Source organism: Halyomorpha halys, unplaced genomic scaffold (assembly GCF_000696795.3).
Source record: "Halyomorpha halys isolate HHAL.00 unplaced genomic scaffold, Hhal_1.1 Scaffold467.1, whole genome shotgun sequence".
NCBI lineage: Eukaryota > Metazoa > Arthropoda > Insecta > Hemiptera > Pentatomidae > Halyomorpha > Halyomorpha halys.
Window position 1 is genome coordinate 369,311 of NW_027114004.1, and position 13,370 is coordinate 382,680.

A 13,370-nucleotide genomic window follows, 5' to 3' on the forward strand; every position below is an offset into this window, starting at 1 on the left:
AAAGGATGTTAATTTTACACCATTATAAAGTTTTCCACGAGTTGAATTTAATGATCAATAATTATAAACTGATCTGCTAGTTTCATTGACACAGTTCGAAAGAGTGAGTAACTCATTGACTCACAAGGTAAACAATAAAGGCCTGAGTTTGTATTGATAAGGGATGAGACACGCCCAGTAACCTATTAATATAACCAGACAAGGTGTAATCTCATTAGTCGCAATCGCTTCTATTACAGGGTCAGATGTCGGGCTATTCGATAGTGTTATATCAATGATGACGCGATTAATTTACCTGAGGGAGTTAGATGCTGGTACAATCATAGGAAATCATATAGTGCAAGAGCCCAAGAGGAGAAAAAAGCAGTTATCTCACCCCAATTTTTGATTACTTTAATGAAAACTATGTATAATTAATAGTTTAAATTGATGAGTCTGCCAAGTATAGGTGGGGGGAATAAAATATGGCGGGTGTTTCAAAGCGATAAAAAAATAAAATTTTCATTCGGAGCTCTATATCTTAAAACCTAAGAGAACATCATTTAAAGAAGAGTAAATTTGCTAAACTATGAGCCCTAATAGAGTTATTTACGTTAAATAGTTCTCGAGATATAGCTTTTTAAAAAGCAACATTTCATAAAATTTTGTATGGGACGTACTGAAAGATCTGTAGTAAGTGAATTTATTTTGCAAAAATTTATATCTCAAAAACCATGTGACGTACAGATTTCTATTAGCACTCAAATTAAAGCTAGTTTAATGAGCTATAAAGTAGTTTATGATGTTTATCTTCGTAGGAGTAATAGTTTACATAGAATTTGCTAAAATATATTGATTTATAGTTGTTTGCACAAATTTTCATTTTCCAAATTTATATTCATATGTGAATATCATAAAAACTACTACCCGTACGAAGATGAGTGTCATAAACTACTTTATAGAAATTTAAATTTCCTTCATTTTGAATGTTGGCAGACATATGTGAGTCTTATGGATCTAGAGATATCAGTTTTCAAAATCCAACATTTTATACGAACAACTAGAAATTAACATTTTGTGAGTTTATTTTGCCAAATATCATAAAAACTACTACTCTTACACAGATAAACATAATTAACTATTTTGTAGTAAATTTATCTAGCTTTAATTTGATTGCTGGCAGACATCTGTACATCCAATGGTTTCTGAAATGAAGTTTTCATAAATCAAACTTATTGTCCGAACAACTATAAATCAATTTATTTCAGCAAATATCATGAAAACTACTATTCCTACGAAGGTAAAGGTCATAATCTACTTTATAGTCCATTAAACTTGCTTTAATTTGAGCGCTAATAGACATCTGTACGTCACATAGTTTCTGAGATATAGATTTCTCAAAATACATTAACAAACTGCCAATCTTTCAGTACATTTTTATGAAATTTTCCTTTTTAAAAAGATATCTCGAGAACTATTGGACGTAAAATGTTTTATATAGTTGGACGTTAAATGTTTATATAGCTCCTGATTCGATTTCTGAATCAATTATATATCAAATTTATTGTATCCAAATCTTAATTCTGAAATTCGAAGCTAAAATAATTTCCAAATTTTAGTTTTACACAGTTTCAGTTTATCGCGACGGTAATTTTAAAATCTCTTAAATATCCACTGAAGTTCTCATAGTTAGGAAACTAAAAAGTGGTTTCGAGCATCTATTAAATTTTATTAATAAAATTATTTTTCGTGTAAATATCAACGGTATCTCATCTAAAGATCTTTAATCTATCCTCAGGTTGTCTTAAAACTATTTAAATACAATGAATGTTATTTTTCAAGGCATTGTTTAGTTTCTTAACTTATATTTATATGAAAAATTAAGTTTAATTGTAATTTCGTCTTATTCCTAAACATAAAAAAAGGTTTCTCAATTTTTTTTTTTATTTATTCATAGACACATTAGTTTTTTCATAATGTATTTATATTTCTAGTCTTTTCACTAGATTGTACGAAATATTGTTGTTGATGTGAAGATTTACCATTCCTTGGAATTCAGAATATTCTGGAGCAACACGTATAAAGCAGGGGCAGGGGAACCCGCATTCCATGAAGACCCAAACAATTATAAGTTTTAGAGTAATTTTGAATTATATCCTGGATATTTTTATACAAAAAAAAATGCTATATTTAGCAGTGATATATCATTGAGTAATAGGGTGCATTTAAAAAAATGTTTTTCCCTATTAAAAAATCAAATCCTAAAATGTTCAAAACATTTTTTTTTTTTACACACACCATTGACCGTAGATTTTATTTCCCATAAGATAGTAAGATTCTTTTATTTTTGGGCTAAGACTGCAAACAATTAGAAATTTAAATCAATTTTTTCTCCACCCCTAAAGATAATTCCCCTCCACTAAAAATAATCCACTCCTAATCTGAAGCCTAAAAATATTGCTGTGATGGAGACAGAATAAACTAATCCTATAGGAAGTTTAATATACTTCATAATGGTGCCGTCATTTTTTTAATTAATCGGACGAATGGCTTAGCAAAGATAAATTATCGCAAAAAATGAGGCTAATGAGTAAAAGTCTATTAATTAAATAATTAATCATCTGTAATAAAGGAACAAGTGGGAAATTAATAATTACAATCTTTTGTTGGTTGGTATTTATACTGTTATTATTCACTTGAAAATCATTTCTACAACATTTTTGTATAAAGAGTAGTATCCATTCGTTCGGAAAATTATTATAGATATTTGAGACATTTATTAAAGTTATGTGCTGAATGATTATAAATCCGATTGAGATTACAAATGGTTTTCTTTTATCGAACGTCGTTTTTTACTTAACGTACTAACACAAAACACCACTCCAGAACACATTTCATAAAACCATAATAAAATAATAAATGAAAAACAAATGAGGAATTTAAGTTAACGCTGTTTTACTATACTTAAAAAAAAAATCATTGAATAAAACGAATTTTGGCCTAATACTACCTACGGAGTATTTTAAATAATTTTAACTATCTATTGTTAAGTACTTGAAATACTTAAAATGATATAAGTGAAGTAATCAAGAAAAAAAATACCTGTAAGTTAATGATATTTTTATCCATAAACTTTGGAGGTAATATATAATCCTAAACACATTGATAGAGCCCGTCTGTAGCTCAGATGGCTAGGCGCAGGTCAATCAGTCTGAGATCTGCTGGCGGCACCGTTTCGAATGTCGGCTCCGTTGACTTTTTTCGTTGAGAGGCTGTACCACAAAATGAAAGACTTGACCCCCACCATGGTAAGAATAGGTTGGTCACCTGTAGATAACTAGGCAAACATCATCTTCGCTGTGGATTGCCTTGTATTAATAAAAAAAAAAAAGTTGATAAATTCAAATCATATTTTATCAGTATTTTTTGTGGTTTGTATACATATTAGGCTTAAATTAAAAGAATATTATAATTTTAATTTATATATTCAATATTCAACGTTTCGGTTAACACAATTATCAAGGACAACCATGATTTTAATTTCACAGCCTCAAATTAATCAATAAAATAGTTGCAGGCTATTCTGTCCATGTCTAATATAATATAGTCAACTTAGTCTATATTTGTCAACTATTTCAATTAATATGAATTATTTTGTATGTAAATTTTATTTTGCCCCTATCAACTAACTTATCACAAACAACAACAATTAAATAACAAATAATAACATTATATAAAATAGTTGACGAATATAGATTAATTCGACTATATTATATCAGGCATGGGCAAAATAGCCAGCAACATTTTTAGTAATTAATCTAAGGTTGTGAAATTAAAATTAAGATTGTCCTTGATATTGACCAGGTTGTTCGAAAAGTTGGATATTTAAATTTAATTAATAAAGAATGTTGAAGCTTAATGGATATAGTTTATAAATTTAAGTTTAAATATAAATGAGAACCGATAAAGAATGGAGTTAGACCTACGTAAATTATAATTAGATATTTTTTTGCTTGAAGAAGTTTATCGGGGGGTGCGGTCAGCAAAGAACAACATAAATAAAAAAAACAATATTTATTTATTTTATGCCGACGTTTCGACCTGAGTTTCAGGTCTTCATCAGGGATAGTGGCGTGTAAAGGGGACGGGAAGCATAATTAGATATAATTATTCACTCGTGAATCACGCTGTTATTCATTTAAATTATTATCGTGTTTTTGACTATTATTTCGTAAATGGTAATATTATAAATGGTTTTTAATTTATTGTTCTTGTAGAAAAGAAATATTTGTAAAAGCTACTTACTCTTCTGGCTATTTTTATGAAGGTTACTCCCAAAACAAACAAATATATTAATATTATTATTTTAGAATTTTACACTGTTGTGGTTATCACCAGAAATATTCACCTAGCCGAACTGAAGTCAAGGATTATGCTCAAATTGCAAACCATATTTAGATACACTCTACCGATTTCTCTGTGCTGAGGAGAAAGAGAGGTGCTTAACTATCAGTTTTACAATACTTTTTCAGGCAACTTCAAATTCTCGATTGACCAAATGATACGTAGGCAATACGTAATAATAATTAATAATACGACAGTAATTTAGATGATTAATAGGGTGAATCACAAGCTAATGTATGATATCTCATATCATAGTCGATAAAAGTACAAAATATCTTACGTAGGTCTCCATTGCTGATTGGTTCCCGTTAATATTTAAACATAATTATATACATTATAATAAAATATATCCATTGAGCTTCAACATTCTTTATTAATTTAATTTAAATATCCATCGTTCCAATCCTTAATTAAAAGAATATTATAATTGTAATTTATATATTCAATATCAAACGTTTCGGTTAACACGACAATTATAATTTCACAACCTCAAATTAATCACTGAAAATATTTCTGGTTTATGTTATAGTCGAATTAACATATATTCGTCAACTATTTAAATTATTATTATTATTTGTCGATATATATAACAAATAATATTAGTTGATAAGTTAGTTGATAGGAGAAAAACAAAATTTACATACATGATATTTCATATTGATTGAAATAGTTGACAAATATAGGCTAAGTTGACTATATTATATTAGACATTAAAATTATGGTTGTCCTTGTTAATTGCCGTGTTAGCCGAAACGTTGAATATTTAATATACAAACTAAAATTATAATATTCTTTTAATTTAAGCCTATCTATCATGTATAACAAATACTGATAAAATAAGATTTGAATTTATCAGCGTGATATTTTTTATTAATATAAGACAATCCACAGCGAAGGTGATTTTTGTCGAGTTATCAACAGGCGACCAACCTATTCTAACCATGGTGAGGGGTCAAGTCTTTCATTTTGTGTGACCGCCTCTGAATGAAAAAAATTCTACGGCCCAGTTCGGATTCAAATCGGCGCCGCCAGCAGATCTCAGACTGATAGACATGCACCTAACCATCTGAGCTACGGACAGCCCTACAACCTCCAAAGTTTATGGATAAAAATATCAACTACTCCCAAATATTTTTTTTTGTTGAGTATTTCACGTATATAATTTTAAGTATTTCAATACAAATTAATTAAAATACTTAAAAGAGTTAAGCCAAAATTGATTTTATTCTACTATTTTTTTTACAGAGAAAATTACAGTTAAACAACGTTGACTTGAATCAATAAGAACACAGTACATTATTGCACCATGAAGAGTAAATTCCTTAGTTCTTTTTTCATTTTTTATTTTATTATCATTTAATCAAATGTGTTCTGAAATGGTGTTTTATGTTGATATGTGTTAGTTTCATGATTTGAATTCATCAACGTTGTTAGGTTGCGAATTACCTCAATAGTAAATGGAAAATCTAGATAACATTTAAGGGATAAAAATATCAACAACTTACGTGTTTTTTCATTTGACATATATAATTTTAAGTATTTCAACAATAATTATTTTAATTATGAGAGATAGTTAGTAGAGACCGTGGATGACGAACGAGGAGAAGATGGTTGGGGGTGCGGTCAAAGATAAACAAATTAGTTGGATTAACCTATTTTATTGTGCCAACGTTTCGGCTAGAGTTTCTAGCCTTCTTCAGGGCTAAAAACAGAACAAGATAACAACCACAGTAAGTATAGAAAAATAAAAAAGAAAGTATAAACAGAATAATCTTACAAAATAGAATTAATAAAATGAAGTGATGAGAGAAGCGGGAAATAAAATGTATACATAGGTAATTGAAAAAGTGGGTAAAATGAAGTTATATAATGCAAAGAAGTATTAACATATTAGTTATTAATAATTTAAAAATTGAAATATGGAAAGAAAATGAAAATAGACAGGAAGAAAATATATGTAACAATAATAATTGATAAAGAGGCAAAATATAAGTAAAGGATACCAAGAAATGAATAGAAAAAAAATTCTGAAAACACCAATAATAATATAGTGAACAAAACTTATAACGTGGGTAAGGAAAATGGATAAAAGTGGAGAAAATAAGGGGAAAGAGTCAAATAAAGAAAGGGGAAAGAAAATAAAAAAAGAATAAGACCGAACCTGTACTAATTATTTTCGATACTTCGTAGGTAATGTTAACCAAAAATTGGTTTTATTCTATGATATATATATATTGACAGAAATGTAAAGTAAAATAACGTTAACCTTAATTAAGAAGAATACAGTTTATTATTTCATTATGAGGCTGTTACAAGATAAACCTTCATATGCTTTTTAGCATGAATATTGATATTTCATAACATTTTCATTACATTAAACCGTTTTTTTGATATTTTCAACGTTTGCAACAGCAATATCAATTACATATTCATAATTATTACTATTTTTAATGATAATAATCAAAACTAATATTATTTTAATGTTATAATTATTAATATTATGCACGTCACTTTTATGATGTAATTTTTTTAATTTTCGAAGAAAATGTTTATCGACGATCTTGTATCCTCGATTCCTATGGAAAGGACCTCATTGAGTATGTTAATAAGGTCAAAGGGATTCATCACAGTGAAGCGATTAGCAGACTAACAGTGGGATGTAACTCCCTCGATGGGAGAGACAAAAGATGATACAAAGGGAGGAGGCCGGGGAGGCCGGGGAGGACGGGGAGGAAGGAGAGTGCTGCTGTTTGATCAATGCAACCCCGGGCAAGAGCTCAATCGATCCTCCTCGTTCTGCCAGCCCCTTCAGCCTCCTACTGCGCCACCCGCTAATTATTCCATCAATTCATTATCCCAGTCACTCCGAATATCGCTCTATGGAAGGACAAGGTCAGAAGAGTCTTACAAAGAGTTGGCCAAGAGTCTTTTCAATCGTCAGTCGCCTCAAGCGGATTATTTCGTCATAACTATCTGGATAAAACAGAAAGAGATTACAACTTCTTAAGTTCTTGTTTATGTCAAGATAGCAGGGTAAATTTGCTGAATGGTGTTTTTAGTCAATGAAATCATACCTTTTTTTGTAGGTTGTTCTTAAAATCTTAAGTTAAAAATTTTGACCACTAACGCCTGTTGAACAGATTCCATACTTAGGACTCCATTTTGACAAGAGACTTACTTGGAATCCACACACAAGACTAAAACGACAAGAAACTGCTCTTAGATTCCGATACATTACTTGACAAACGCTCTAAATTTCCCATTCACTACAAAAAATTGGTATACACTACGATAATCAGACCAATTTGGACATATGGAATTGAGCTCGGGGGCTCCACCAAAACATCAAATTCTTCTCGCATCCAATCGTTACAATCCAAAATTCTACGTAAAATCCTCGATGCTCCTTATTACGTTACAAATAAACTCATTCACAAAGACCTTAACATCACATTCGTTGTAGATTTGATCCAAAACAGATATGCGTCTTTTCATTCCAAACTCCTTAACCATCCTAACCCATTAATTCTTAATATTTCATCCTTAACAATCCCTGATAATTCTCCAAGGCATCTTAAAAGAAGATGACCACGGGACCTTCTAATTTAAATTAATGTTTGAAGTACCACCAATGGGTGGTTCCTTCCCAAGATTTTCAAGTGTATATGAAACATACAACATATTTACCTATTGTATTATTTTGTACAGTTGTAAATTACATTAAATAAATTTAAAAAAAAAATTTTGACGATAGTCCTTTTGGGGAAAAACCTACGACGTATCAAAATTCATTTATTTCAATCATATTAACAATACTTAGTAGATGAAAAGATCAAGCTGCAAAATTCCTTAAAGTCTAACCGGGGATCGAATACTATATTTCAAAACCTGGTACGTCACAATCCCTTGCATGCATTAGGAATTGTTCCATTTAAACGGAAAACTCAGAACATACGGCTAATTAGCCACGCCAGCTCCCCATGTGGCCCAGAAATCAAAAGGCACTCACACACTCGCTAGCGAGCCTCGGCCTGAGGCGGTCTTGTTTTTCTTCACATCTTTTCTGCAATGATTCATGAGTAAGAGCACTCCGGTATCCGAGGAGAGGGCACGGAAGATAAGAAATAGGAAGCATTATTAAAGCATGGAACCACATAACGAACACTATCATCATTATCAATATCCATCATCATCATTAAACCTCAATCAATATTAATTAATTATCTTTAGCAAGAAATGTTTTATTTCGACCACCCTTCATTCCTGTAATAACAATAGATTTAGTGTTTAACCATTCTCTCTTGCTCAATCAACCTCTATACATAAATTCTCTTCCTGTCACCTTATGCTTTATTTCATTTAATTAATTTCATACAGTCCACTACACATTCAACCAGCAATTCAAACGCACTCACGCACGCACGCACGCACTGTCAGAACACTATTCCCTGAACAGGCGAAAAGTATTTAATGTATTGACAATATATGTATATATAGCGGATTTTCCACAAATCACGTAGAATGAGATAGAGGACACCGCCTCGGACCTAAAACATGGCACCCGGATTGGACGGAATACCTAATGTAGCTCTGAAGGTGTCTCTTTTTATGATCTCTTCAATTCTTGCATTCGTGAAGGTTCAATTCGGAAACCTTGGAAGAGACAGCCCCTCGTAATTATTCCAAAGAGTTAGAGAAGACTGGAAGACCTATTGCAAGACCTATCGTCCAATTTGCTTATTGGATACTATGAGTAAGGCATTCGAGAAAATCCTTTCCCTCAGGCTACAAGAGTTCACGGAGGGAGTTCGCGAGCTCAATGCGGATTTCGTAAAGAGCGATCCACGATAGATACTGTTGGATTGGTAGTCGAGATGGAGGAGGAGAGGTGCTAAGTGTTATGCAGCAATCATCACTCTAGACGTTAAGAATGCTTTTAACACTGCAAGATGGGTCTGTATAATAGATGCCCTACGGACTATGGCGGTGCCAGCCTATCTTATGAGAGTTCTCACAGACTCCTTCAGAGATATAGTTCTGTTTTATTTTTCAGACATTGGCCAAAGGAGATACAAGGTGACTGGTGGGGTCCCATAGGGCTTGGTATTAGGGCCTCGTCTGTGGAGCGTCATGTACGACGCAATCTTCAACTTGACAATGCCGGAGGGAGCCACAGTTGTGGGATTCGCAGATGACGTTGAAGTTGTAGTGGCGGCGAAGTACTTGGATGAAGTTACCCTCATCACTAACCAGGCGGTTGCTACGGTCCCAGGTTGGCTGTCTTCGGTAGGTCTACAACTTGCAGGTCACAACACCGAGATTTTCCAAGTAACTAGCAGGAAGCAAACTGAGTTCATCACTGTCACGGTTGGTAAGCACGAAATTCGTTCTCAGTCTTGCTTAAAATACCTAGGAGTCATGATCGATGCACGTCTCCGCTTTAATGTTCACTCGGAGAATACCTGCGCCAAATCTGCTAAAGTAGCATTCATTTTGTCACGCCTTATGCCAAACGTTGGAGGTTCCAGAGAAAGTACCCGAAGGCTCCTTGCTATTGTTGTTCCCTTCATTTTGTTATATGCAGCCCCGATTTGGAAAGAAGCGATGGTTACCAAATCATACAGGAGAAAATTAGTATGAGTTTATCGCGGGTTTCTTTAAGGACGGTTAGTGCTTTTCGAACTGTTTCGTACGAAGCGGTGTGCGTGATAGCTCGAATGCTGCCTGTGGAACTCCTTGTTGAAGAAACAACCAGGAACTATGGACGAGGCTTACACGTTTCCAGAGAGGAAGAGCGAAAAATAACCATCGACCAGTGGCAGCAACGTTGGGAGGCTCCAGATTCCGGAAGGTGGTTAATACCCGATGTGGGCACGTGGTATGGCCGCTAGTGGTGAGGGGGATTTTTACCGTAACCCAATTGTTGACCGGACGTGGATGCTTTAGAGCCCACCAGTACCGCTTCAAACTAGACAACACCGAAGAATGCCCTGGGTGTCAGACTGTCGAAGAAACCGCGGAGCACGTGTTTTTCACTTGCACTAGCTTTGAAGCAGAAAGAAGTGATTTGGAGAGAGTGTGTGAAGGACGCATCACACTAGAAAACATGGTGAGCTATATGCTACTCTCATACCAGCACTGAAGTGAAGAGATTCACCACAGTCGTCCTCAAGAGATTGAGAGAGGAAGAGAGGGCTAGAAGACATGACTAGCATGGAAACGTGAAAACCATGCTAAGAAAGCCTCACTTCTTGCCATGCCCGGCACTGAGCCATTTTCCTCCATGAAGTAATGCCTTAGTTAGCGGCGGTCCCGTGGAGAGGAATAAACAGGTGTAGGGCGGTGGCTTTAGTGGGTCCCACACACGGATAGGTACGGGCCTATCCGTGTCTTTTGAAGATTTCCACTGACCCTCGTGAAAAAAAAAACATTATATCACCCAGTTTATCACAGGGCATGTTTGCTTCCGAGGCTATCAGTATAGGTTTAAGCTCTATGACACTGGAGAATGTCCATTGTGCCCAGAAATGGAAAAGAGTGCTAAACACGTTTTCTTCCTTTGGCCCCGGTTTTATGAAGAAAGGAGTGAGCTCCGACGTGTTTGCGGCCCAGACCCGACAGCAGGTAATATCGTCAACATTATGCTGCTTAACCACGATTACTGGATGGCAGGCCAACGATTCGCAGGTGATGAAAAAGTTAAGAAATGAGGAGAAAGATAGACGAACCAGGAGATAGCCTAAAACAATGAGGCGGCACTCAGCCAATCAACCCCATGATGTAATGCCTAACGGCGGTCCCGTGGAGGGTGAGAAACAGGTGTAGGGCGGTGGTTTTAGTGGATAAAAATCCCACACACGGATAAGTACGGGCCTATTCGTGTCTTTTGAAGATTTCCTCCTACCCTCGTAAAAAACAAAACAAAAAAACCACACACATTTATATATAGAGAGAGAAAAACGGATTCAGATGACACCGACATAAATAATTATATGTATGAAGGATAGCAAATCAGGAAATAGACATCACTTAATGCCAATAGTCAGAAAAAAGTTTACACTATTAATCCATATTACGTACAAAACATTAAAATATCAAAACAAGATAAAAACTGCGAATGTCAGGAAATCTTAAAAGGGCATAAAGACCAAGAAGTTGATCAGTTAGAAAAACTGAAACCTCACCTAACAATCAAAACTTTTCGCCTGTATGTAAAAGAGAAAGGCTAAATATTCTCTAAACCTTAAAAAATACAATGCCTTATCTTATTATCTAAATAAGTGGAACCTAGCGCAAAACTCCACTTTCTTCACAGTGGTTCAGAAACCGTAGTTTTATGGACCAACCTCTTCAAAAAACATCAGTAGCCCTGATCATTCGTAAATTAGTTGTAGGTTCATCCTCAACCGACTTCTAATACCAGTGACGCAGTTGAGAGAGAAGCGCCGGGATCTTCGGAGTCCTTATTGACGAAAAAGCTCGATTCGGAGTTACTCAAAGTGGATGTAAATAGGAATGATTGTGTTCAAGATTTTATTTTACTTTAAGTTTAATTTTGAATTTTTATTAATTTTTTTTATTAATATATATGTTTCTTCTATTTCTTATTTTGTTATCATTTAATTTATATATTTGAAAGTTTGGTGTGAATGAGCTCTATGATCCATATTATTATTGTCTATAAATATAAGATAATATGTAATTACACAATAAAAAAATTGCTGTAGCGGTTCTACTAATGGTCAGCTTGTCTTAAGTCCAGATATGTGGCTCTAATGGTGTCGGCCAGTCTCCACTGGCTTTTAATAACTGTGAGAAGCACGGGGATCTCTTGTAGCCCTGATTTTCCTTCCACATAAGGGGTGAAATGCTTGGCCCAGAGCTCCCAAAGCTGAATGAAAACATTGCAGTCTTCCACATTAATAAATAATGTTGCTATAACAATAATGATGGTTGATCATTACATAATCACCTAAATAAAAACTGCGCCATACTCGATTCCATTCAAGAAAAGAAGAAAAATTGAATATACGTTATAACGCACAATTTTATTTTGAGATGTTCACCTCTCAAAATAGACAGTAGATGGATAGTTCACCTCAAAAAACAAGTTATTACAAAACGGTAATAATTTCTACATCTTTTTTTTTATTACTAAAAGTACTGATCTTGTAAAACTATCATTTTGTTTAAACGATTACACAAAGTTCTACTGATAACTCATTGGCTCAATCAATCACAACGTATTTATTTAACATAAATAATGTAACTTAACTTAATATTTATCAGTTGATTTTAATTTACAATATATTTAATTAGTTATTTTTTCGGCCAAAACTCCTATTAGAGTCCTATATTGTCTAACCATGGTTGGGGTCAAAGTTTTTCATTTTGTGGGACCGCCACTCAATGAAATAAGTCAACGTCCCAGGTCGGATACGAACCGGCACCGCCAATAGACATCAAATTGGTAAGACTGTCTTATCGGTTTGAGTAACTAATTAAATTTAAAGCGTTCAGAAGGACACGAAAAGATTATGGAAAATCTGTAAAGCTTTCAAACCATCTATTGGCTCATTCAGTTTCATTTCATTTTTTTTAATTTTAATTTTAGAGAAGGGAATCGTTTTAAAATAAATATGAGTGTTAAATTTTGATATTGATTGATTATAAATTCGGAATAATTTTTAAAAACATTGCTAAATTTAGCAAGAATTTAATAAAGGATTAATAAATTATTAAAAGGATTGATAAATTTAATTAAGGATTTAATTAGTTACTCAAAATTTAAATTATTACACACATCAGCGAGATGTTTAGTACAAACAACGTGACTCAAGCAGCACGGAGATTAGTCTAGTTGTTCCTGTCAGTAAATGTATTGTACATTTTTTTTTTTTTAATATGGAGTATACTTTTACTAAATACCCAGAAATGTATTTTAAATTTTAATATGTGTGCTCGCTGTTAATAATAACCCATTAATT

The 13,370-nt window shown here is 33.4% G+C and overlaps 1 protein-coding gene across 1 annotated transcript; it reads left to right on the forward strand.

The window, feature by feature from the left end:
• The first annotated feature begins 9,513 nt into the window (after positions 1-9,513).
• LOC136796737 (uncharacterized) lies at positions 9,514-10,023 on the forward strand. The gene has a single exon (XM_067051260.1). It carries the CDS (start codon positions 9,514-9,516, stop codon positions 10,021-10,023), a length of 510 nt encoding a protein of 169 aa, XP_066907361.1.
• Positions 10,024-13,370: the final 3,347 nt, after the last annotated feature.